At 43.3% G+C, this 27081-nt stretch overlaps 3 protein-coding genes across 3 annotated transcripts in view; all 3 read left to right on the top strand.

The window, feature by feature from the left end:
• The first annotated feature begins 264 nt into the window (after nt 1-264).
• cnep1r1 (CTD nuclear envelope phosphatase 1 regulatory subunit 1) lies at nt 265-1141 on the top strand. Its single transcript, XM_035651879.1, has 3 exons — nt 265-425; nt 583-637; nt 737-1141. Exons 1-3 carry the CDS (start codon nt 280-282, stop codon nt 776-778), a joined length of 243 nt encoding a protein of 80 aa, XP_035507772.1. The 5' UTR covers nt 265-279; the 3' UTR covers nt 779-1141.
• Nucleotides 1142-1302: 161 nt separating this feature from the next.
• Nucleotides 1303-11495, top strand: heatr3 (HEAT repeat containing 3). Its single transcript, XM_035651994.1, has 15 exons — nt 1303-1584; nt 1936-2108; nt 4073-4160; nt 4472-4572; nt 4814-4923; nt 5414-5554; nt 5756-6048; nt 7420-7510; nt 7722-7876; nt 8191-8273; nt 8440-8576; nt 8848-8936; nt 9528-9671; nt 9747-9923; nt 10183-11495. The coding sequence occupies exons 1-15, from the start codon at nt 1444-1446 to the stop codon at nt 10294-10296; spliced, it is 2037 nt and encodes a 678-aa protein (XP_035507887.1). The 5' UTR covers nt 1303-1443; the 3' UTR covers nt 10297-11495.
• Nucleotides 11496-12258: 763 nt separating this feature from the next.
• The window catches only part of tent4b (terminal nucleotidyltransferase 4B), a 19960-nt gene continuing 5137 nt past the window's right edge, over nt 12259-27081 (top strand). The window contains exons 1-4 of the mRNA XM_035682141.1: nt 12259-13171; nt 23772-23895; nt 25207-25253; nt 26378-26498. Of these exons, the coding sequence (XP_035538034.1) occupies nt 12603-13171; nt 23772-23895; nt 25207-25253; nt 26378-26498 (861 nt within the window). The 5' untranslated portion in view covers nt 12259-12602. The remainder of the gene's footprint in view (nt 13172-23771; nt 23896-25206; nt 25254-26377; nt 26499-27081) is intronic.

The following is a 27081-nucleotide window of genomic DNA, read 5'->3' as shown; positions in this document are numbered from 1 at the left end:
AAAGGGCTATACAAATAAACTTGATTTGATTTGAATATAGCCAACAGCAATAAACTAATGCAGAGATTACAGCATTAAGACTATTGGGATTTTTACAGACAGACTCACAAACTGAGCTATATGATTAAAAGGGGTTAAATTTTAGTCTCGTCTTACTGTTATTTGTAGTTCGCCTTGTATTTTTGGAGAACGGTATTTCTCTTGGGACCCGATTCATTTTTAAAGATGTTCCACTACACTCACTTACTATAAAAATGAACTGTAAAAGATTTGAACTTAATGATTGATGTTGCTTTGTTCCTCTTTGTTCTGCAGGTCTCTTTCTTTTCATCACTGTGGAATCATCCCTTCTTCACCATCAGCTGCATCACTCTCATAGCTCTCTTCTTTGCTGGGATACACAAACGAGTTGTGGCACCATCAATGTATCCTTTGTCTGATGCAGTTACGATGAAGTAGCATGTCAACATGTTTTGTCAGACGTATATTTTCAACATCACACAAAAATTGCACTTTTGTATTTGATTCTCCTGTTCAGTTTTTTGGCTTACTGGTTTACATCTTTAACCTTTTCCCCATCAGTATTGCTGCACGCTGTCGGACAGTTTTAGCAGAATACAACATGTCCTGTGACGATGTGAGTTAACAAATCTCTCTGATGTTGTATCCTGTCGTCTGCTCCGACAACTTCTGCTTTTGTAAATTTGTTCACACTATCGTCTTGTCTTTTTTGCAGACGGGGAAACTTATTCTCAAGCCACGGCCGAACATCCAGTAATCACAAGCTTGAGTGGGGTGCTCAGACATCCTGGTACCTGGTCTTTGCCGATAGCCACAGATCACTCGGTGTCTGGAGTTGGGTGATCTCAACAGCACCGAGGGGGAACAGCACCAAGACAGACATTGTCGTGATGGGAATGCATTTGGAAGAAAGAAGAAATGAACTGACTGGGCCTTTTAACAGTGTCGCTGTGCTGATGTCACCATTGAAGCTGCTGATCTGCTCACATAGGCTAAGATATTTTACTCATTCAGTGTGAGTTCAGATGTGTTTATTTCTGTTTCTAATGTTGAGCATGTATTTTATCAGAATGTTTCTATTTTTAAAGTTATTTACCTAATAAATACTTCAGGTGAAAAACTATGTCTCCTACTTATTTCTGCTATAATACACATAAAGCCCCTTCCTGCGGTTTATGAGGTGTTTGCTTGTTGTTTTGTTGTCTTAACTCTCCATACGTCCTACCCATGTGTTGTTGCCTCCCGCAGTGTTTTGCGACAGCTTCTCTGCTTTCCGGCAGCAACGACCGGATTACGGCAGGGAGCTTCCACATGGCCTCCGACCGTGCTGGAAGCGGAGTGTGTGTCTGAGGTCTGATCGCTTCAAAGCCACAAGAGAAACACCGCGTTGCATGCGCAGCTGGCACTTTAATCGGGACTGAGATGGGTAAAAGTAAAACTACTAAATTCAAGCGGCCGCAGTTCAGCACGGTGGGGCTGCCGGTGAACGCTGTGAAGGAAGAGGACGCACTGGAGGAAGACCACGGGGATGAAAGCTGTCCAGCTGCGGAGTTGCTGGAGAAAGTATGAACGCAGTGGAAATCTGTTTTGTCACTAAGATAGCTTTCTGTAATGTTGTTGTTTACAGTGGAAAGGCTTTCCGATGAGGCATTAACACGGAGAGTGTCCGTTATTAGGTATAGCTCAATTGATCTCGGTTTTAGTTAGTCCACCGATGAGGATTAACTTTTGGACTCTTGTTCAGGCACTTGTTATGACTTGAACTTTATTATGATGAACTTTAGTGTGTGTGTGTGTGTGTGTGTGTGTGGTCATATAATAACAGTTTGTGTACGAGCAGCACTCTACAGGTAGTCTGACACAGGACAGATTATATACAGTAGTTGGAGTCATGCTTTGTGTATATTTCCCCAGTTGCAGAGTCCCAGTGCAGATGTGCGAGAGTTTGCATGTGCCAGCATTTCTCGGGTGGTGCAACAGAGCCAGACCATCCCAGGTTTCCTCCAGAGGGATGCTGTGAGGCGCCTCGGGCCCATGCTGCTGGACAGCAGCCTGGCTGTGAGGGAGACTGCCACTGGAGCCCTCAGGTGAGTCAGTCAGTAGTGCAGTGGTGTGATGTGGACTGCAACAACACAACCAGGTCTGGTCACTTGAATGGGAAACGGGGATTAGGGTTAGGGTTAACCCCCGTTTCCCAAACCATCCCTGCCCACAATGAGTTTGTGGCAACTACGTACACCTCCTGTCAGGGTCTCTACAGACACACGAGGGTGGCAGACCGGTGACATTCATCAGGTCGGTCTGTGAAGCGTCTTAGCAGGGGGAGGACTGAGTTTCCTGTTATAGGTGAAGCACAGTGTGTTGCTGTTGGTGTGTCCACTTAACTTGTCTTACCCTGAAACATGCAAACGTTGAGTCTGGGTGTGACCACATTCAACAGATCTTTGAAAGCAACCAAGAAGTACTTGAATAGACATTTTGACTTACGATAGCAGAAAACATCCAGGTGGAACTAATAACTTTAAAAAAAGGACTCAGCTCCATTTTAAGCTTCAGCCATAAGTATTCTGCTTTTTCTGGTATGACTTTTAACCCAGTCCTCTGTGAAAAGGTTATTTTGTGGTCCAATAACTGCAGGAACTTTGAAAGTAATGCTATTATTCATATTTTTGTCTACCTCAAGCTGCTGTTTCCTTTGACCATCAGTACAGTTACATATTCAAGTGTTCCACTCCCAGTGTGCGTGATGCACCATGCTACATGCTATGGAGCAATGTTTTTATGACCAGGTCGCTGTTTTGTTTGTGTTGTGGATGAGTATAAGTTCTCAGGTTTCATGCTATTCCACTAATTGACAATTGACAATGATACACAATTAAAAATATTAGTGTTTTCTGAGGAAGGAAATGGAGGCACACATGTTTTGGTGAGAAACACTGACTGTAAACATAACTAGTTTGACAAGCAGGATGGTAGATTATATGGAAATGGGTCTTGTTATAGTAATCATATTAAGAATACCAGAATCAGGATAATATATTATATACATATAAACTGTCTTTTAGGGTTTATACACCATGTGCAGCTACAATTCAGGCCAAACTGTGATTTAATATCCAGACAGCTTGAAGGTTTTCTATATGGATTCAGTGATGCCCGACTATTTAACGACCTGCATGTCTCATAGCCATAATTTTCTGTTTACTTGCACACGGTGTGTGTTAATGTTGGTACAAGAAGCACATGCGACTGTAGGTGCCAGTTTTGAGCAAACAACCAAAAACGTAATGTGACATATAAATAAGACAACAGAAATAGCCTCTTGCAGCTAAAATAACAAACAAATGTGTAAGTAAACTTACAAAATAAAAGCCCAATTACTCAGTAGAGGGAAAAGGGTAATCTTTGGTTAAGATGAACAGCTCATTATTTCAATCAATTTAGCTTTTTCATGTGGGAAAATGCCATTACAATCAAGATTATATGCAATGGGGTATGTGCATGAAGTACAGGTATATGTCATGTTACTTCTACAGGGGGCGCCATGCTACAATAAGACATGTGGCTGTAAGAATAAAGAAGAAGCTGTTTTTGTGATTTTTTTTTTGGCTCATGTTATTACTCTCTTATGACAAATTGTATTTGTTTATTATTCACTTAATGTTTGTTTATGTGACAATCTGATCAAGTTATATTAGTTTCACCCCCAAAATGACCGTCCCTACAAAAACAGACAACATTTCATCCGTGGTGATCACATTTGACTACAGTTACACAGTAATATTGTCATCACCATCATCCTCTTCTCAGTCAACACTTGTTTTTCTCTGTCAGAGTCTGTCCTTAACCCCCCCCCCCAATGTCCAGACTACTGTCCTCCAGTAACCCTTAAACATGGCTCCATGTACTGTATATCAAAATAAGACAGTTGCTGCCAGGACACCTCCAGGCTCGCCTACACACACACACACACACACAAGCAGCATCTCTAACAGCGAATGTCTTCCGACCGAATGATGAGTGTGTGTCTGGGACTGTGTCTGCCTGACAGGAATCTGAGTGCATGCGGGGGTCAGGAGGTGTGTGAGGACATGGTGAAGCACGACGTCATGACTCCTCTGACAGCACTGCTTAGAGAGGTGAGACTCCGCCACTTCTTTTAGCTCACACCATCACTTCAGTTCCTCCTCATCAGCAGCTGTTAGAGCCGGCCACGATATCCTCAGCAATTAGCTTTCATTCCAGAGCAAAGATATTCACCATTTGTGAAAATGTCTGCTCCCACACTGGAACAGATTGACTCCTGGCATCACATTCAGAGTTCATCGCCTACGTTTTCAGACTGAAAGCCATATTTTCATGATATAGAGTTACCATTTTAATGTTTGGATGCATGATGGCAACGTTCATACCTGTCTCACTTGTGGTTTTGTTTTTGTTTTCCTTTCAGTGCTGTGCTGGTTTTGAGAGTGCCGCGGAGCCGATGAAAGACCAGAAGAATGCAGTGGAGGATGTAGCCAATGAGGCCGTAAACCTACTGTGGAATCTATGGTAAGCCAAGAGGTTGTGCAAGCTGCTTGACAGCAGTGTGTTTTTACCCTCAGTTACACGCAGTCAGCTGCTGTTGCCGTTCTCACAAGGCTGGTAGTTTTCTACAGTGACAAGCCCACTTCTTGACACTCTTCCTACCATTATCCGTAATTATTGCCCCACACAAATTATGCGTGAGGTCTTATTGTGTGCATTTGTTAATTGTCTTACATCTGTCTCTCGTATTGTTTGGTGCTTCCAGTGAGAGCAGCCCACAGGCACTGTCTGTGTTCAACAAAGCAGGTCTCCTGGACCTGGTTGTCCAGTGTCTGGAGAGACACGCACAAAACGTGGAACTGGCCATATCTGCCGGTAGGTTGAATTAACATACTGTTAACTAGTTGTCATGATCGATTTATTTTGTTTCTGAAGAGCAGGAACAGAAACGTTTCCTGTGTACACTCAAACGGCGACAGAGCTGGAACACAGCCTGATGCTGCGTATATGATCTTACAAAGATTTAACTTAGATGTTAATCACCATAGAGATAGTTAGTTATGTGTTACGTGTTAAACCTTTTTGGTGTGATGACAGCATGAAAACAGAGCTGACACTCCCAGCTCTGTAATGTATGAGGCGGATTACAGAAATGATTTACGGCGTTACAGATTTACGTCATTGACTTCAAAAATGTCCTGTAATAGCTGTCACTGTACGCAGTCAGTGTCATTCCAAATAGGGCTCTCAGAAATCTTAATACTGTTGTGAGTCACAAAGGCTGTAGTAATGCCCAACCTCTTAATTCAACTCCTCAAGTCCAAGAGAACAGTTTTGAAGTCTCTGCTCTTTGTGTTTCGGCCAGCCCACTGTTTGCACACTGTGACTGAGGATAACCCAGAGCTGCTGTGTAGCTTGAACACTGCTGTGCTTGGGGTGCTGGAGAATGTGCTGCTGTCATCTCAGCCAGGCATGGCACAAACTCTCCTCAGGACATTGGCTGCAGGTACAATTTGTCACTTGTCACGTCTTTTTAACTAGATTGTTAAAAACTGGAATTTCCTACCGTTACACAAGTTGTAAGTCACATTAAAAGTGTCCTCTGTAGACAGAAGTGCCATATAAATTCAAGAAACAAACACAGCTGTGGCTGTTATGTTTTTAATATCCCTTCCTGAGCGCTAACTGTGCCCGCTCTGTCACTCAGGAACACTGTGGAACATGAAGGGCAGTCTGCCAGCTGCCCGTCAGGCCCAGACCCTCAGCGCTGTGGTGGCCAACTTGTCACAGTGCCTGGATCTGGACACAGGTACGCTGATACCTGAACTCAGACAAGCAGAAGAGGTTCGTCACAGAAACACACCAGCTGCACCAGACATAGAAGAGCAGGCTGCAGGAGAGCTTGCTGAGGAGGACATGGAAGAGGAGGAGGAAGCACCTAAACACAAGAGGAATGGAAAAGCTGTGAGAGCTGATAACGACTTCTCTGACCTCTTGCCTGTAAGTGGTGTCACTCATACAGTTGGTTCTGTGCATTGCTGTTCCTCTCTATGCATACAGCAGGCTGTGAGCCTCTCTGACCTTTGAACACAGAAAATACACTTGTCAGAGAGATTATAAACCCTGTTTTTCTGTCAGTAGTAGGCTTCCATTCTTAGGAAGACTGATCAATTGCCCAGGCCAATATTAACTCATTACAGATATATCAGTTGTTCAGATACAATACAAGTATCGGAAATGCCTCTGATACTGCCTGTAATGCGGGATCGGGTACGTGTGTCACCGATCAGATACCACGTTATTTATTAGCCACGAAACGAAACCCTGCTACTTCCTAGAAGCGTCCTCTCCGTGTATGTTGACATTGTCAACATGACTGCAAGTGAAATACCTTGTATAAGCTTTCCTCTTGCCTGCTACAATATATTGAAGCATAAATAATCTATAGAAAGCATTATGGGTAGTTTAATCAAGAGGTGTGCCTGAAGCTGTGATACGATACCTTTCCATGCGTGCCATTGGCTGACTCAGGGCTTGGATAGACGTGATTGTAGTCCTTTTTCTACACAGGAATCCCATTAGTCTGCCCTTCATGTAACTTAATGCTACTTTGAACTTCTAAAAAAGTGCTACATTTTAATACGAATTTCTAGTTTTTTAGAAAAAATTTGCACACTTAAAAAAATCCAATTTCAATGTAGTAAGTCTGCAGTTAGCATAAAATAATGAACAAAAATAGATTTCCAGGGCTCTTGTAGTTAAAATTAGAAATACAATGAAATGCTGTAGGTTATAGGCTGGGATGTGTACGGGAGTCTGTGTTTATGGCAACGAAGCAGCCCAGTTTTGTATTTCCGAGGCACACGTTAATGCCAGGTGAAAAGGTGGCATATGAGTCACCCTAGAGTGCGAAGCAGACTGACAGAGCAGACAAACTGTCGGGTTAGGGGTAGAAGATTAGGGACACTCACCAAGGTTCAACTGGGGACCCGCTTCTGACCGTACCCAGACCTGACCCAGGCGAGACAGAGCTGTCCCTCTCATCTCAGTCACAGCCAGAGCCCCAAGATGTGCTGGTGAAGTTCATGGTGAGGTTTTTTTCCCCGTCACAACCCTGAGAAATAAACCGAAACACACACAGACACAGTTGTACTCTACTTAAGCCTCGTTCTCCCATCAAACGTGACACCCTTAAAGCAGATTTCACACAGCATCTCAGTTCAGAAAGTGCAACTGGACATGTTTGAGTACATCCGTAGAAATGAATCTCTTCTTTGTGGCGGGCGGCTGAACTCAGACTGGGTGATAACAGTGCTAACAGTCATCGTTTTGGTAGGATGTTGACTCACATGGCTGCTTGTTTTTGTCCAGAGGGGCAAGGAGGAGCTGAGGGAGGCAACGGCCTTGCTGACAGCCCAGCAAACGTCCTTAGAGATCATCGTCAACATGTGCTGCTCTGACGGTGAGTGTTGTGGGCATGGACAGCAGTGCTGACCCCGGGCACTTTGCATCAACATTATTTCCTGTGACACCGCCACCCAGTATATGTTTGCGTTTCTGAAAGGCTATTATAACCAGAAATACATGAAATGAGTTTGTTTGAGTGCCTAGAAAGGCCTTTGTGCATCGGTAGCATTTGTTGATCATTTCTATGTCTGCGTGTGCCTGTTCAGACCCCTCTGACGACGAGTGGGAGGAGGAGTCGAGCAGTGATGAAAGCGACATGGGTCCAGATGGTCTTTGTGATGGAGTGTCCAATCTGATGTCTCCACTGTGTTTGTCAGCTGAGGTTCACGGGGCATTAATCAGCCACAGCGTCCCTGAAAAGGCAAATAACTCCTTCGTCAATAACTCCTCACACCCGCATCAGGCAATAGTTTTATGAAAGCAAGAGTCACTCTCAGTGTCAGCAGCATTTAGACAAGCATGTGAATGTAGTTAAATTGTAATTTTAGTATGCTTGCTGTAATTCAAGCTCAAAATATGGTTCTGCTTATGCTTATGAACCCCACCCATCTTCTATCTGGAGCATAACGATTAAATTACTTAGTAATTCAATACGTTAATAGAGATCTCTTTCATGTAAATGCACTCATGCAAACATAAATGATTGTACTAATATATTTATTCTCTTTATTGAAGGTCCTCAAAAAGACTGAGTTCCCTGGAAAGGAAGCCATGGACGTGTGCCATCAGAATCCCTCCTGGAGAAGCCTGATTAAAAAGTAATCCTCTGACTTCTCATCCTTTCTTTAACTTAACTGTCTGATCACAATGTGTTCAAGGTATCGATGTCACACCTCTTAGTGATTTTTTTTTTGAAATGATTTAGTGTTGAATAAAAGGTGTCACTGTTCTATGACAAATAACATCTCTCCTTCTTCCCTTTAGGATGCAGCGTGTGCAGTCCCGGGCGCTGACGTGCCTCCATAGCATCCTCTCCACCATGGATGCAGAGTCTCTAGGAGGAACAGCAGCCCTGCAGGGAGCAGCGCAGCATCTGTCCACGCTGGTTTTTGGTGCAGCAGGTGTCACTTTTATGTCCTATTGTAATACAGTGTATAGGTCCCATTTACTGTTCCTTTTGTTAAATCAAATACACAAGGATACACGTGGCAAAATGCTAACTCTAGCAACTTTGATTCAAGATTTTTGGAAACAAAATTGTGGTGAAATGTGAAAAAAACCCACAATTATGTCACCGTAGACAAATAAATGTTTATACCTAGAATGATCAGATGCAGCAGTATTGATACGCCGCATTGAAACTGTTAACAATTTACTCTCTAATGTTTGCAGAGATACCCAAAGATGAGGAATTCCTAGAGGCTGTCATCAGCGCCATGCGGTCTCTTTTACAGATGATTGCCTCTAAAAATATTCCCCAGGTACAGAATATTCCCCGGCTTCAGCCTTTCCTTTGCTCATTTTAAACATTTTCATTTATGGGTAATTGTTTAAGGGTTACTCCGGCAGTTTAATATTGCCCTAGCATAAAGTTGTGGATCTCACAAAATTAGAAAAAGAAAAGAATGGTCAAGTTCTTCGCATCAGATTTTAGTGCCTAGTATGGGTCAAGTTGGGTCAAGGGTTGGTCCTACATTTCCCTCAATGCAATTCATGCAACATCTTTAGACTTATTCTGCCTGGTAACACCACACCCACAGTTTGTGATGCAGGATTTTGGTTAGACTTTGGATAGCTCCTCCAGAGCCACAGAAGTCATTATACAACATTATGTTTACAGGCTGAGTTGTACTCTCTGTGTCAAGGAGACTATGTCAAATTAGTGGAGGGGCCGATTTAACCCCATGGTCTTGTTTGTTTACTGAATAAAAACAGTGCTGAATAAATAATAAGGCAACACAGAAGCTAGACTTTGTATTCCTGTCAAACTTAAAAATCCACTGCCAGTTCACACTGAATGCTGTTTATTTTGGACGGCTCAATATCTGTGTGGTTGGTTTTGTTTTTGTTAGTGTATGACCCCCCAGCAGTTGATGAGCCTGAGCGAAGCCGCCACCCGCTGTGAAGTTGTCAGTGTGAGGGTCAACGCCGTCGCCATTCTGGGCATCACTGGCAGCACATTAGCCAAAGAGAAGGGCACTGCTGAAACCCTTCAGGTACCATTTTTCTCTCTTCCCCCCCACCCTCTCTTGAAATATTTCTTCCTCCTCTAATAAACTCTGTTCCCACAGATGATTGGAAACGCCTTACTTCAAGTTGCCACGAGGGATGCCGACCTGGTTGTAAACGGAGAAGCCCTCGACGGCCTGTTTGATGTTTTTGCGGATGGAGACGAGGCAGAGGTGGCTGCTAAAAACATCCAGTTACTACCTGCACTGAAGGCACTTCAACCGGTCTTTAAGGCCAAGGTACCACAGACTGAGTTCTTTTAACTGCACGCTGCTCCTGTTTATTTTTAACAATTTCCAAATGCTTTTTCAGGACCCGTCCCTCCCACTAGTGAACATTCTACCTCCTGTAAATGGCATTGCTTGCAATGGCTTAACGGATTTTGATAAGCAAAAATAGTTCGCTGCACGTGTCCCTTTTTTGTTTTGAGAAGCATACAAGACAAACATTCTTTCTTATGTGTAACATTTTAATGAATGTATTTTCTTTTCCGACTAGATTCGTAAAGAAGGTAGAGGAAAGTACAGCCCTCAGCAGCTGTGTGTGCTAGACAACATCAAAGTCAACCTGAGAAGATTCATTGGTTATCTGGAGAAGATGGGCAAAAAATGAGGATGTTCACTACTTTACATTGCAAACCTGTTGAACCTGTACGGTTTGGACAGATATGCTAGCAGGAGCATAAAACAATATAGGTGTGAAACCATGAAGTATTTATTATGTTGGTAGTAATTATCCCTTTGTTTTTTTTCTTGGTTTCATTGTTAATATTCTCAAAATAATGATTTACTATTTTACTTAGCGATGTGAAAGTTTTATTTGTTGTGAAGAAAGATTCAATTTAAATACTAGTCACTGCGAGCCGCAGTAAAGAGGTTTTTATTTTTGCTCCCTCAGTGGATATGTGTCATTCAACCCATAATGGTTGTCAGAACTTGAATTTATATATTCATGTCCCCCGGTAACATTTTTAAGAGATCAGGTGTGGAGAGCTGACGCTAGGTCACATGTGTACCCTTCATTTTGTCCCATGTTTCAGTGAGCACAAATTTGATGTTTACCACTCTGCTGCAAGGAATAGGAAGCAGAGCTATTAGAGATTGCAGGCCCTTTATAGGAAGGATTCGACTGTCGACACTAAGATTTTATGTTCTGGGTATTGCATGATAGAATCATAATTTTGTTAAGACAGAAATTGTCTTGCCTAAAGAGAAACTAAACAAAATTTTCATTTCAGTAACTTACTAAGCTGAATGGGTTTGGTACACTCACTGCCAAGGTTGTTACAACATTAAAATCTATTATAAAAGACATTTTAGCCTTTAGACACGCACATATTCTCTACCTCTGCCTTTCTGTGCTCCATCCACCTCACATCTCTTAGCATTGATTGCACACTCTGCAAGGTTGCCACTCATGCATGCAATGGTAACTTTTGCAGTGTTACATTTGTGAACTTTTCTTTCTGCAAGTCATTGCAAATAAGTAAATCCAGGATAGTGCCATCCTTTGCACTGGATCAGTAGTTTATCATGGTTTGAGTAACTGACAAAGTCAACACATTAGCTTTCATTAATGCAGTAAAAGGTGAAGATTGAACGGTGACTTGCACCCACAAATGGCATTTATCTAAATGTCAAAATGAACAGTCAGACAGCTTCTCTGGGTTCCCCACAACCTTTCAGGGAAATGTAAATAAAGCTGCATATCATCACTTAAAAGACAATTTCAAAGATACATTTGAGGGAGTATATGTCATCAGGCTATGAATGACTATCTTTTTTGAAATAAATCCTCATTTCTTAAGCATTTTCTCAAGTATATGTTTTATTTTGTATTGTATGAAAAGTGTTTGTATGTCCAATGATTATTATATATTTATTTTATGAACCAATGTTTGGTTTTTGGCTACTGCTACATATATGAAATTCCTTAAAAGTACATTTTATTGAGTTATATAAAACACAAAACACTCTGCAGCTGTTCATCCCCACCATACAGTCTGTTGGCACACGATACAAGTGCTTCTAAGTGTGTATATTTGGAATTAGTCCTGAAGCAGTTAGCTGTTTCATCAATGAGAAATTTGACTGAAAAATAATGTATAAATAATATCTTTAGGTTTTAGGCTGTTGGTCGGACAGAATAAGCAATATAAAGATGTCCCCTTGGTAAATTGTTAGAGATTTTGACATTTGTTGTCTAAATGACAAACTGAATACCCCCTAAAATAATTCAGATTGGATTTGATAATGAAAATACTACCTTGGGTACCTACAGCACATTGCTGTGCATTTTAATCACACGAGTTTAGTTTCATATTCCCACTGAGCAGAGGGGTAAAATCCTAGGATATGTGTATATTATGAGTACAAATAAAAATCTGCCGCACTGGGCAAAACATAAGTCGGGTTTACGTTGTTGTAGTCATGACACCATGTTGATTTCACTTAGATAAGAGAGAAATAAATCAGACTGTGTTATGTAACCAAAAACAGTTGTCTATTGCGTAACAACTATGTCCCCGCCCCTTTCACTCGCTCCGCACATGCGCAGTAGCAGAGTACACTCCGCCATTGAGAGAGCCCGATCAGGAGGAAAGGGTCAGAGAGGCTCTTCGACAGGCAGCAGCTGCACGTTTCCCTGTCTTCAACCTCAACTCTGGCTCCAGCTACCATTTCAAACACTTGACTCACGCTCTCGTCGTGTTTCCCGTGGATGACTTTGGTTGACAACCGTCGCCGCTACTAAGCAACGTGTTTTTTTACCACATTGTAGAAGTAACGGACAGCTAGCGGCGGCTATAACGAGGCTATAGCAGGCTAGCTAACGTTAGCTAGCGACCTGGCTAGCTGCACACGAGCTGAGCACTGCTCGGTGGAGGGGTGGGGGGGGCGGTGTGCCTACAGTGTCGTTTGATGGATCCGAGAATCGCCTGGTTTCAACCAGAACAACGCGGACCCGCTAACAACCTGTGGATGCAGATTTGGGAGACGACACAAGGGATCGGCTACTTGCATGTAAATAACAGCTACACCGCTGGATCTCAGAGCGCGACGAGCCTGAAAGCGACCGTCAACGGAGCGTCCGGAGCCGTCCTCACCGGCAGGAACGGGGCACTCGACTCAAACACCGGGAGCGGCGAAGCGAGGACTCGGGGGATGTCGACCTCAATGGGGAACGGAGAAATACCGGAGCAGAGGGACTTTATACCACTGGAAACCAATAGCAACCACAACAACCGAGCCCCCGGCAGGGGCGGTGTCGGTGGAGGGGGGCAGCAGCAGCAGCAGGGCAGCGGGGTCGCTGTGGTTTGGAGGGGGCTGACGGACGGACACCCCAACAAAAGGAAAAGAGACAACAAGGCTAGCACTTTCGGATTCAATTCCAGCCTCTTGAACAGTGGCAGCGCCCCCAACACGGGGGGCTATGGGGGATACACGGGCACGCCATGGAAAGTCAGGAACTACTCAGAAGGAATTGTAGGGTAAGAGAGAGAGTTTGATAAAGTTCACCGCCTTTAAACACTGAAATGAGGTTGTCGGTGTCACCCCACCCACTGGGTCTTTGTATGGTTGGTATATGTTACACCACCTGAGTGATCTGTCAAAGGGAGTCTACCAACTCATGGACTCGCCCTTTTCTAGGCTAAAGTTTGAAGAGCAGCAAGTTGGGTGATGAATTCATTTAGTCTTTAAAGGACGACACACTGGATTTTAACTTTTCGAGCACTTTTGTGTTTAGGTAACATGTCGAAGCAACACCCAGGAGGTTTTACTAATGGGTTTTAAACAAATACTCACATTTTGGAGTTAAAGACATTGTACTGATACTGCTGAGCAACACTGGACCATTTCAGTCCTGCTTTCTAACATGATGGTGTTCATGAAGTAGTTAACTAAATAGTCAAAGTACTGCTAGGTAAGGTGCATATCTGAGTAGACTATCAACAATAAAGTGTCTCACTGGAGGAAGCCAAGAGAGGACTGAGGAGGTAACAGGGTGTAACCTCAGTAACAGGAGTGACACTTTAACTAGATGTGGGCCACTTCATTGGCTCTCCTCCTGCAGACAGTAGGCTGGCAGTATTTCAGAGGAAATCACAGTTGATGTGTTGGCCAAAGTTATTGAACAGATTTTGAATACAGCAAAAGTCAGCACGTTCACCACGACCTAACGTCTGAGTAAAAAAGAAATGTACAAGAAGAAGTCAAGTGACACAAAGTAAAGAATACAGTCATTGACATTAGGGGGAGGGATATTGTGGGATAAAGCAAATCTAACCTGGAGTATCAGTGTGACAAGCTGCTCTTAAAGGACCAGTCTGAAGGATTTAGTGGCATCAGGCAACGAAGCTGCAGATTGAATACAGCAGCGCCTTCCACACACGTAGGAGAAACTGTGGTGGCCACTAAACCCGTGAGCCAGCCAACATTTAGGATGATCTGTTGTCAGAAATACTATAACATTAATCATCATGTTTTCATTAGTGTATAGTGACCTGAAAGTACCAGGAACTGTAGACGCTGCAGCTTCACCCCTGTGTGACACTAAACGCCACACTGCTCCTTTAAGCCCACAGCATGCTTCTGATGTCGACTCCACAAACACACACGTGCACCCGCAGCCGCTGCGTGGACCCAACACATGCCTCTCACAATGTGAAACTTTGCACTCTGCAGCTGTGCTGATTGAGCACGGCTCCCGGTTTATGATTGGCTCACTGGTCAGTGACACACCAGTTATCAGATAAGCAATGTATTAGAGGACGATAAGACGATAAGAACGAGGAAGCAAGTAGAAAACAACACACATGCTGTACAACGACAACATACAGGCACGGTGCAGCCCATGCTCATATAAATAAATAAATGTATTGTATGTAATTCATAATTGTTGCACATAGAGCCGCAGACGGGAGCTCGCTCAGGTTTTCTGCAGAGAGCGAGCCAGGTTAGCCTGTATTCAAGTTTTCATACTGGAACAATGATAAAATGTGCATCCAAACACCCATAGTTTTGACAAAATATGACTGAATGCTCAATGTGACAGCGCAGAAGTGAATTCAGACTTTTATTATTTTTACTTTAGTGTCATGCTGCGCGAGTGATTTTAAAGCCTTTTATGGATGTTTTGATACTTCTTAGATAAGCTCTGTTATTTATTAATACTTATTAAAGCCATTGTGATTGACTGCCTTTAGGTTGGTCCCAGCTGCTGTTCTCTGAGAAAACAAGTGTTGTTTTAGATATTATAGCTGGGGAGAAGTGTTTGGGTGGGGGGGGCTTTGTTTTAAAGACCTTTTAGGTGCAGAGATTTCCCCCCTCCTCCACCCCTTTCTGTTGGACATGTGTAGACAAGCAGAGTGTGGAGCTCAAGTCTGTGGCCGATCCTCATTTATAGTTATGTGGAAGCTCGGTGTTTGCATAAGGACATTCTTTAGTGATTAGCTCTGCTAATACCAGAACCTGAACCTCAGAGTCTGGATCACACTCACCACTACTGAGGGCTCTCTGTCTAACTGTGCTCTGGTGATTCACAATGCCAGCACGCTCTGTGGGATTACAGGCAACACAAGTGCACATTTATGGCCCTACTTTATGTATGTGTATGGAAAGGCTGTCGTTTGTTGGGTTATATTAATCCCACCGTTTAATCTCCTCTCATAATACGTGTTTGGTTCCTCGGGAGAAGCAGTAGGTTGCTCGTGAGCATCAATGTTTTATTGAACTTGCAGCCTCCTCCCTTTGCCCACGTTGCTTGCTTATCATTCCTGATTGGCTCTTGCTTAAAGATGCACCTTTTTACCACCCAGTGCTACTTCCAGTCCTTTGACAGTGTGTGAGGTAAGCACTGAGGCCAGCGCAGTGTGTTTGATGAAACTTTTACTACTGCTGTACTTCCCTTTTTGTCCTTTGGATGCAGGGAGTAAGACTGGGTTTGACTCTTCCAGTTGTGTTGAGTAAACCAGGGAGTCATTGTTGCATTTGAAAAGTATCAAAAAGGGTGACGGTGGGAGTAACCTTAAATGTGTTTTTCCATGGGACAGTCTGTACACTATATTTGGCCATGGGGGTTGGCTAGAGGCAGAGGCATGTGCTTATTTGTGTTTTACGCTCCCCCAGTCTTTCTGGGACGGAGAATGTCCAAGCAAGCAGCCCGCCTCACGATGGAAAAGGATCATTGTTTACATGCTCCACACGGCCTCACTTCCACAAAACAAAGCCAACCCTCTGAGAGAGAAACCCGAGCCCCGCCGGCGTCCGTCCAATCAGATTGGGAGTTCTCCGGGAGTGTTTCCACCTCGTCTTCTGGTGGTGTACAAGAGTTATTTAGAGTCTTTATATGGGCACAGGAAGTCAGTGTAGCCTGCGAGAGCTGTGGCCCGTTTCTGTCCGACCGAACTGTTTTCTGATCTGCTGTTGTGTTGTGGGTTTTTATTGTGTAGGCAAGATGCAATGTCCCAAAGTTCCAGTCATTTTTATAACGGAGACAGAGAGGCATTGTGAGGGAGTGAATTCAGAGTGAGCGTTGGATTTACTCGATGGGTCTGTTGCTTTTCTGTGTAACTGGCCAGTGCCTTTCTAAATCAGGCCACTGACATCCACATGTTAACTTCATTTATTTGTGTAAAGTCAAGATTGAGAACAATTCCTTCACGGCTCAATGGATCTGACACTTCAAGTAGAAACCCAGTTAAACGCTAAAATAGTAAGCCATAGCAACATTGTAAAAGTGATGTTGTGTTAGTGCTGGGCGGTACACTGATTGTAGTTTCCTGTATGATATGAATTTTTCATATATTACCACCATGAGTACTTTATTACTTGTGCTTTACAACATTTGAGAAACGTCCTTTTGAATACGTAGCTGGTCTCGTCTCTCTCTGCAGAATGATAAAGTCCCTGAGCGTTAACACACCGGCCCAGTAAATCCATGTGTGGCAAACACCGACTATAACTCTCGCCAATCAAACTAATCAGAGTGAATATCGGACGATTACAACCAGAGTACCCTTTAAAATACCACGATATACTGCGAGACCGCCAGAGCCTTAACACAGTCTTAATACAAATGCTCGGTCATACCGCCCAGCACTATATTCTGTTAATTGGTTATCATGTTCTTTGATTGAATTGTAAGTTTAGTTGCTCGTTTACACAAAGTTTGGTCTTAAAATGTTTATCTGAACTCTTCTCACTCGACTCCTTTACTATTTGAGTTTCCAGCATCCCTTGCTAGCCTGCCTGTGAACGCTAAGCTACTGCTCGTCTTCTGACCTCTTCATCTTATCGTCACCCCCTCACACGTGTTGAATGTCGTATTCATGGGAGGCTATTTGCTCCCGTGGCCCAAAATGGTAGTAATGATGAATTTTAGTTGAGCCCGGTGTTGGCAGCTAGTTTCGAGCGGTGAAGCAGAACATCACTTGCCGGCTAATGAATTGTGTGGTTAATCGCTCACTGATGAGTACCGCGGCTCGTGGGTTTTATTGTCGCTGTCTATTGCAGATTTATGACTCCCAGCACTAGCACACAGATAGCACCTCTGTGACTGCAGCTCCATTATTAGAGCGGTTGTTCATCCAGCCCCTACTGGCTGTAACGTCTACATCAGTCTCTCTCTCTCTCTCTCCTCCGTCTCTCTCTTCTTCTCTCTCTCTCTCTTCTCTTCTCTTCTCTTCTCTCTCATCTCGTTCTCTCTCTCTCTCTCTGCTCTCCTCGTCCGTTCGTTCTCTGCTGACTCTCAGCCAAAGCATGTAAGCCTGTGGGGAGAGGGAGAGAGAGACATGCTTGCTGGTCATTTGGGCTGTAGGTGAAACAGGCCCCCTCTGAACAGCACGTGTGGGCAGCTCTCCATAACTCAGCCTTCATGTGTGGTGAGGAATGTGTTTTTCTTTTTTTGCCTCTTCCTGTCCAATGGAAACCCTTCCCGTTCTCCAGACTGATGCAGTCAGCAAGCAACTCACAGCACTGTTTTTCACAGCGCGTTGAGACTGTGACCTTCTCAGCACGCGTACCGAATGACGGGCTTTGACAGTTATTTTGCGCGATACTGCATCAGTGTTGCCATAACATCACGTTGTCAGTGTTAGCATTATAGTATCAGAGGATGTTACAGTTCTTTCAGTCTGATGCGACAACAGAGGGGAAGAAACTTACTATGTGAAAAGATCAGAAAATAATTCTAAATGCTTTTTGTGCTTTAAAGTGAATTGTGATAATGACCAAAACTGTGTCCACAATGTCTTTCAGGGCTCAGACAGTTTGTGCTGAGTTGTAACTTAACTCTTGCATACTAAAAGCAAACAGTACAGTCCTTTAAAGGCGTATAGATCCTTTCTCTGTGTTGGGAAAGCAGCTTTGAAACTGTAGATTGTGAAGCCACGAGCTGCTCCGCTGGTCGTCGAGCCACAGCAACACAAACTTTAAAAGTTACGTCCTACCTACGACGTCGTCGAGATTTCACATCTAGAAATGAAATAAACAAACGTAAATGTATTTGTATTCTTACACATTGCATATTTATTTCATTTAACCATTCAAACTGTAGTGAAGCACTGGTCCTAGTTCACATGTACCAGATCTACAAAGAAGCACTGACCCGTAGTACGGTTTGATCTACTGGTGTGATACTCAGAGACCAATGAACACTATGTTATCCCGGCACTGGTACTTTATTCTCAGCCGTTCCCCTTTTGACCACAGTACTCTGCTGCATCACTCAGGCATGACCGTCATTAGCAGTCAGCAGTGTTTGGGCTTTTGTGTAACCGGAGCCGTTTTGTCCCAGTGGCCAACACTTAGCACCCCGGATCAGTTCATTGATGAAACATTAATGAATCTGCCATCTGCGGGATATTGACACCTCCACCTCTGTTTGTGGTTGTCCTCATTTTTGAAAAGCGCTGTGTGATGTGACTTGTTTGCCTTCTGGCAACGCTGTCAGCCGAGACAGAGCAGTGTCACATAACACACACCAGCCTCTGTTGCAAAGGAAGTCAAGTCCCAAAATCTCAAGGCTGTGTGAAAACAGGGCGATGATGTCGGGGAACAATGGTCAGCCTGGGACACTGTTTGTTGCATTGAACACGCTCATCCATCAGCCCTCTGAAAGTTGTGTCCTGATGCCTGATTTAAATTAGAGCTGTGCTGCAGGTGCTTCGACACTTTGTGGTGCCAACATGTGAACCGTCACTATTAAGCAGCGCTCCGTGTGATGCCATAGTAACCTCTTTTTTCCGTCCTCCTACCCAACTTAACAGATGGCTCTCGTTCACATGAAGGCATTTCAGCACCACACCCAATCCTCTCTCTCTCTCCCTCTCTCTCTCTCCATTTTCTCTTTCACCTTATGCGGGTGTCAGGCGCTCTACCTTTTCACTTTCCTGCATCATTCTTTCCTCTCTGTTTACCATTGCTGTCTCACATTCACCGTCCCATTCCTCCCATTCCTCCTCCATAGCCGCGTAAAAGCTGCATTATGGTCCCATTTTAGCTTATTGGGAAGCAATATTTCCAAATACAAAAACATGATGATACGCATCACGGACTTTCTTCATTTAATTATTCCGATTTTTCTTCTGTTGTCATACCGATACTCGGCGTGTGAGTGCTCAACACTGCGTGATAATGCACGGCGCCTGCTCCCGGTGCTGGTGGCAGTGCTCTGACAGCTGTGCTTGAATCAGTTCCCACACCATAGAAATTGATTTTGAACTGGTTGTTGATTAATCGATTACTCGATCGATCTGCAGCTATTTTGATAATGCATTCATTCATTTATTTATTCATCAAGTCATTTTTTAAGCTGATATGCCAAACGTCTGATAGTCCCAACTTCTCAAATATGAGGGTTTGCTGCTTTTTCATATCTTATAATTATTGTAATCCTTTGTAAATCTTTGAATATCTGAATATCTCGGGTTAGGGTTAGGTTGGACAAAACAAGGCATCAGTGGCGTCACCTGTGTGTGGTTCATTGTTTTCAGATTCTTTATAGCCCAAACAATTTATCATTTATGAAAACTATCATTCATCGGAGCTCTAAAACCTAGAAAAAGAAGCTCTGTCTGTCCTCAGATCATTGGCATTTAAGCATACATATAGAGCAAACTGCAGGCAGCAATGAGACCTGCTTTAACTGCAGAGTGCTAAAGGAAACAGTCAGTAAGCTTGTTGTTGACATTAGAAAACATATGGATGAAGGAAATGTTAAATGTTAGGAAAGAAGCCTCAGCCCTGTGAAAACCTGTTCCACAAGATTACATAACATTGCTGTGATATAGGCAGGTGGGATTAAGCGATAAGCAGTGCCAAGGGTCCTTTTGCTCCCCAGGAAGGTGCAGAGCTGAGAAGTAACTTGATCCAGGAAGGTGGGGCATGAGATGTGATTTCTATGGCTGCTCCCATCACGTGATGACGAGGGAGCAGTAGTGGCCTGTTTGCTGTGAAATGAAACCTTCTGCTGCTCCCTGTGTCTGCTTCACAAAAATACTTGTTAGTTTATTGTATTCCTTTGTGACAGAAGCGAACAAAAAAGAGTATAATTCATAATCATGTCAGACAAATGTTCTAGTTTTAGTTTGATATTTATCTGAGTTTTAAACACACTGGCTCCTTAAAGCCAACTGGGATCATTCAAACCTGTCGAATCCTTCAGTTCACATGTGGTGAGTCTTAATGATACAGAGAGCTGTGTTCTCTTAACCATGAACTCAAAACTGAAGTTGTATTTGTAATGCAGACTGTAGCTGCTGAGTTTCTCTTACCCTTAAATGAAACCTAATCTTTGTGTGATGGAGGCTGGCACAACAGATTTACTCAGTTGCCATGTTGGAGGAGGGGCAACACATAGAAACAGAAACTGTTCCTTCCTCTTCCCTGAAAAACAAAACACAGTCATATTGTGTGACGTGCAACATTTGGTATTCTGCCAAGTTTATATTTTGAAACATTATATTTACCCAAATTGAAATGTAGTTTCATCAGAAAGAGAAAAGGATGTTAAAGCTACGTTTTGGTTCCCCCATCAACAAAGTGGATGTCCCATATAATGCTGGGGTAACCGCTCAAAGCTTTTTGCAACATAACAAACACAGACATAGCAAATAGTGGCTTTTTATTTTGGTCTGAACAAAGGAAGTCAATGACATTAAATCATTGAAGTCCTTCAGTTCACTTCTTTACTCGTGGCTCTCTGAAGATTTCCCCAAGATAAAACTACCATTTCAGTTAGTGGATGAGTCTGTGTTACAGATGTTTGTAGTTGAAAAAAGAAAAGAGAAGAGAAATGAGGAGAAAGCACGCTCCTGCTACAATATGCAACCCAGTGAACTTGTGTTGTCCTGGACTGAACATAGCGTGTGGCTGTTTACAGCTTGTGTTAAGGTGAGTTCCTCCTGGAATGATATGTGTTTAGCTGTGAGTAACGGAAACCCACATTTAGTTACCCGTGTTACTTTGTTACATCTTTGATCTTTGCACTGACTTTGTATGTAATCTACTCAAACAAATCCTTTTATTTGCATTTGCTGGGAGCACACTCGCATTACTTACAGTTAAATTCTTCTTCATTAGTACTCTACATTCAGACCACTGTCTTGGCACACCCAAAATGCAGCGTCATCTGTCAATCAAAGCTGGTTCTGGGGCACCCTGGTAGCTCACCCGATGCAGCATGACCCCCATGAGTCCTTACCGCAGCGGCCCGGGTTCAATTCCAGCCCTTTGCTGCATGTCCTCCCTTCTCTTTTCCCCGCTCTGCTGTCACTCTTTAGCTGTCACTGTAGAATAAAAGCAAAAGCAAAAAAGCCCCAAAAATAAAAGTTGGTTCTCGCTTGACTTTTTCCAGTATTCTAATTAGGGACGTCCCGAGCTGATCGATCCTAAGGATTGCTATCGGAGCCAGTCCCGGCATATTTTAATGCATCGCTATCAGCTGAAATAAAGCCAGTCGAAATCGTCCTTTACTGAACCTCACTGTGTTTTGTCCACCTCAGCCTGCTGGTGTTGCAGTGCTGCTCTTACGTTAATAACTGCCAGGCTAATACACTGCCGCAACGTTCCTCCAAATGGTGTGACAATTACAGTGTGTGGAATATATATAATCTATATACACAAGCCAACTCCAACGAGGTCTCTCACTATCAAATAACTCAATCCATATCAATCCATCAACTAAATGAAGCTGACTCAGGGCCCTCTGTATTGTACGATTTGATATTTGGGATCAAGAAGCTGGTGAAAAACCCTGAGGTGTGCCTGATTTAAGAAGCTTTCAGCGTGCACTTTAGGCAATCGACATTTAGGTAAAGAGAGCATTTGAATTTGCTCCGGTACCGCAGGATTGACACAATGAAGGAACTTTGGATCTCGATCAGTGTCAAAAACATGAAATCGTGGACATCGATGATACCAATTCAATCAAATGGCTAGTAACAAACTCCAGTAGAACAACTAATCCATTTTCGTATTTGGCGTTTGGTGCTGCCTGCTGGAACCTGACATCACTTGTGGACAACTTCACCCTTTGTCTGATCCCCATACCAAACAAACAAAATAATCATTAACCATAATGAAAATCAGTTCTCAGCCCAGTTGAGACCGCGCTGGCAACTTTTTGATAACTTTTCAAAAATGTTAACTGCTGTCCTGTCTCTGATAAGACTTCAAGCTAAGCCTGGTCCCTGGTTATGGTTTTAATATTCGAGTTGACCAGTATGCCACACTTGTTTGAATGCCAGTGCTTTTGCCTCAGTCTGCGGAATCAGGGGTTACTGTAGCCCACTGGCCACTGAGTAGTTTGGCTGCAGCAACTAAGATTAGTTTCCCAAGGTCACCCATGTAGCATTTGGCTAAGGGAGAAGTTTTATCTCTGCACATATTCTACGGACCACTGGAAACCTTTCGGTGCCAGCTCCGTACCCTGGACATCGCTAGGCTGAGTGTCTACGACAAAAACAATAAATGAAGGTAAAACCCAGTCAACTTTGACTGTTGTCAGGTTAAAAGTACTTGTTACATAAAACCCAGACAGTAGACACACACACACACACACACACACACACACACACACGACACCATCTCTCTCTTCTTTGGGGACCGAATCCAAACAAACTGCCAGTCCAATGGCTGGTAGCTGCTAGTGTTTTCCTTGTCTGACTTTCTGTGGTGTACGCTGGCTTTGCCTTTTATTTTTAAGAGCAGAAATCTCAATATTCTGTTTCTCTATCGTCTGCATGTTATTGGCCTGATCTGGGTCTATCTGGGTCTACATGCTCGTGTGTGCGCCTGTGTGTTTGTGTTCCTGTTTGTCCGCCCACAGAGACTTGTCCCCGCATAAGTAGACAAAACTGGTCAGTGAAAAGGTCAGTGCATGTGGGCAGAGCGACCTGTTTCAAGGACAAATGTGGTACCCTTGCTTAGCCTGCCCTTAAGGTTTTTTTACTGACATGACACTGAGGCACAGTCGGGGTTCCTGCTTTGGCCCTACTGTTTAAAAAAAGAAATAGTTGGTGGGATAACCTCTAAAACTTTTCTGTGGAAAGATAAAACCCTTCCTGTTTTAAGGGCTCCAATCGACCAATCTTCCTGATAAAAATAACCCTTTTTGTTTTCAGTAATTATTAACCTCCAGCCCTATCAGGACGAGTTGGTTTAACACTGCAAAGCTGTGTGGAGGAATCTTTTTTTCTTTCCTTGAGCTTTAAGAAATTGAAAAATGTGATTACCCAAGTGCTTCAATAGACACCTTTTTATAGGCAACTCATAAACTCACAGCATTAGGAGAGAACGTATCAGTCAAACTGATAGTCCCAACACTGGTGTCAGTCTGAAGCATGAATCTACCTGTGCCACCGGCTGATAAAGCAAGGCCTGCTCTTTTTACAGACTTTAATTTGCCATGGGAAGATTATGATTTTTTTTGGGAAACATTCTGCTTCTCATTGTGCTGACTTGTACAAAAAGTCTTCAACTCTTGGTCGCTGGATTTGTTGGCTCACTGACTGGCTAGATTACCACACACACAAAACAACACATTTTGCCCACTCTTATTACAACACTTGTGTTTTGTGTCCTCTGCAGGTTACATGAGGAGGTCAATGACTTCTATGACTACATCTCCCCACGGCCGGAGGAGAAGAAGATGAGACTGGAGGTGGTGGACAGAATCAAGGAAGTCATCCGTGACCTGTGGCCAAGCGCTGAGGTACGCAACACCCTCAACCCCAAACACTGTTAAAGTAAACTAGGACTTTCTGTGTGCTTTGGTTCGATATTAGTCTGCTGCTGCTAATCAGGGTGAACATGTGCTTTGTGATTTACAACACTCAATCACCACAGTTTGTATATGAGCCTGGCTATAAGCTTCAGCCTTTCATAAAGCTTCCTTGTGTTTTCTGTTATCTCCCCGCTGCACAGTGCTCTGTTTGGGTCATGTTATCAGCGCCACCTCAGGCATTCTTGTACCCACTGACTTAGATCCTGCTGATAGAGCAGTGTGCTTCAAAGAGTGTCCGCTCAGAGCGTAGCAGTTCCTAAATTAAGGAGCATAATACCCAATCCCGCCCAGTTTTGTTCCTTTTCCACTGTGGAGAAAGCAAGGGCAACCTGGTCATCCGCTCACTGTGATGCGTATTTAATTGATGAGCTGAGATGCGTCGTCGTCCACCGGACACTCACCAGTGTTTCCACAGTTGCCAGTTTATGTAGGTCAGCTGTACCAAAGAAAAAGTATCATACTATTGTAACTGTGTGGGGTTGGGCAGTGAAAGTTTTACTGAGGAGTGTCAAGGCGAGATGAAACACAGAAAACCTTCGTAGCTAACTTTACCTCACCCTTCAAAAAGTCTTCAGGACTTACTATACACTCGTTCACAAACATGGCCCTACAATCAGCTTAGCCCTGGACATGTGACTGGGCTGTAAACCTGACTTTCTACTCGTGGTTGATGTGGGACGTAGGGAGGTAGTAAGCGAGTAAACATAGGGTCAAGGCTTAAGTCTATTTCTATTCAGACACCAATTTGTGTGCCAAAGGTGGAAGCAGTCTAAGTCACTTCAGCAGGGTGCAGGTTAAGAGAGTGCTGACTGAAAGGACAGTTTTTTATGTAAACACTGCCGGTTTTGATTTCCACAATAACCACATCAATGTGACATTAAACAGAGGATATTTGCTTGTTTCCTCTTGTTGCAACTGAAGTGGTTTCAAACTACACACACTCTCTTTTTCCCCCGGGTAGTTTTTGTGCCACGCCTGTACAGTTTGTTTGGGCTTGTCATTAATTGAACACCAAGTTAAGCTGTAGAATAATGACATCTGTGTGTCTCGGGGAACAGGTTTTTGCAGTAGTGAAGCTTTAGCGTGGGAAAATCAGAAAACGCTACATTAATGTCTGCCCGGTGACACAGTATAAGCAACTGTCAAACACGATGATAAAAATGTTCAGGCTGTTCTGCTGGATGAATTTGTATAATAATTAAAGATCTGTTGATGATATGTGTCTGTGTATCTCTCCAGGTGGAAGTGTTTGGGAGTTTCAGCACTGGCCTTTATCTGCCAACAAGGTGAGCCATTTGGTTTCCTTAACCAGCCTAGGGATTTAAACACATGCTTGCTTATTTTATCTTTGCCCAGCTGTGCCTGTGAACTGGCCCCCTACCAAAAGTCTGGCTCTGTCTAGCCAGCGAATCATTAATTGTTTTTGTTTTGAGGATCAAGTGGTTCGGTCATTTTTAGCACCGCTGATCCTGGATCTTTTTTGAAACTTTATCTGCGACAAGACACCCGGTCACACATACACACACAGCCGCCTACACACATAACCCTGAACACACACACACAAACACGCAGCCAAGTCACCTGGATTAGTGGACTCCTGACACCACTTTAATGGGAATACGCTGTGTGCGAGTGCATATCCGTTTCTGTGTGCTGCTCTTATTCTGGAAACTACTTGTGTTTGTGTGTCTTGCTTGTAGTGGGCTTGTGGTTGTGTAGTGAACACATGGCACGGTAACACAGTACACACACGTTGGCTGAGCACTGTCTGAAGTTGCACATTGCTCACCCACAAGATGGAAGCAAACCCGGTCTGCAGCAAGCTACCGTGTGGAACGTATTTAAAAATGCCTGTAGTAGGGTTTCCCTTTTTACTGTGTTTAGGATCAGTTCACCCTCAGACAAACTGGAAGAAAAGCAGTATAGTACAAATTCAAGTAGGGAACTGTTTTTTTCATGTGAATCTAAATTAAAAGATGTTAGTAATTAATCATTTAAAAAGCACCATTTTGCCTTAGTTTGGCAGTTAAGGCTTCAGTTAAGGCAGTCTGGTACCAGTAAAGGCTAAAACCTAATGTAGAGAAGAGTCATAAAGTGAGCAAACTGACTCTGATGTCAGTTCCACAGCTCTCTCTATCTATCAGACGTTTGCTCACATAAACTGCTTTTCATAGCAGACCATGTACGGCAGTAGTAGCAAAACCCCCGAGTGTATTAAATCGAGCAAGGTTGTGTTTTATTGTGCAACTGTTCATCTAAGAGGAAGGTATCTTATTTATTTCAAAACTAACATAGTCTTACCTTTAAAACGCCACATGCAGCTAGTTACAGGCAGTACATGAGTTGCTGGTGTGTGGTTACAGTGGAAAAGTGTATTCAGTTACCTGTCATGTCCCTCTTCTTCCCTCAGCGACATTGACCTGGTAGTTTTTGGGAAGTGGGAGACCCTCCCACTCTGGACGCTGGAAGAGGCTCTCCGGAAGAGGAACGTTGCAGATGAGAACTCCATCAAAGTTTTGGACAAGGCAACGGTAAGACTGTTCTCACAGACAAGTGTGCGTTGTGTTGCAAAATTAGATTTCTGTTGGTTTTGTAGCAGTTTTTTAGACATTGGTTTGATCAAATTTTCTAGGAAGCGACAACATAGAACATACTGCAGGAATCACATTGTAGGAATTGTTTCTTAAAAACTTCTTTTCAGTATATTAGATTGGGTTTTCAGGTATTTGTTTTATCTCACAAATTCAGCTGTGTAACTTGAGATCTTTGGTGCATTCATTTTTCCTCAGCAGCTACACCAAATAAAATAAAATGTCTCGTTATGGGATGGAAGTTTGCACATTTTTGTGAGGAACTGCAGTTCTCTGCTTTTAAATATTTTAGCCCAGATATGGCCGCTGCCATCTTTCCACTCTGAGCCGGAGTGGAGTAAGCGGCGATCAGGGTTGGCGACAAGGTATCAAAGTCCCGCCTATACTCGCGAGCAGGGCTCAGCTGACAATCCTGACGTGAAACTCCCCTTTTTATAGCTTCAGATAACTAATTAAAACCGAACTGATAAGTAAAATGAGCACTTGGACATACATCAGCGTGATAAGAACTACCTACAATGAC

Source organism: Morone saxatilis, unplaced genomic scaffold (assembly GCF_004916995.1).
Source record: "Morone saxatilis isolate NCDOM2014 unplaced genomic scaffold, NCSU_SB_2.0 Contig11, whole genome shotgun sequence".
Classification (NCBI taxonomy): Eukaryota; Metazoa; Chordata; class Actinopteri; family Moronidae; genus Morone; species Morone saxatilis.
The sequence above is the reverse complement of the archived record's forward strand: the minus strand, read 5'-3'. Positions and strand labels throughout refer to the sequence as shown.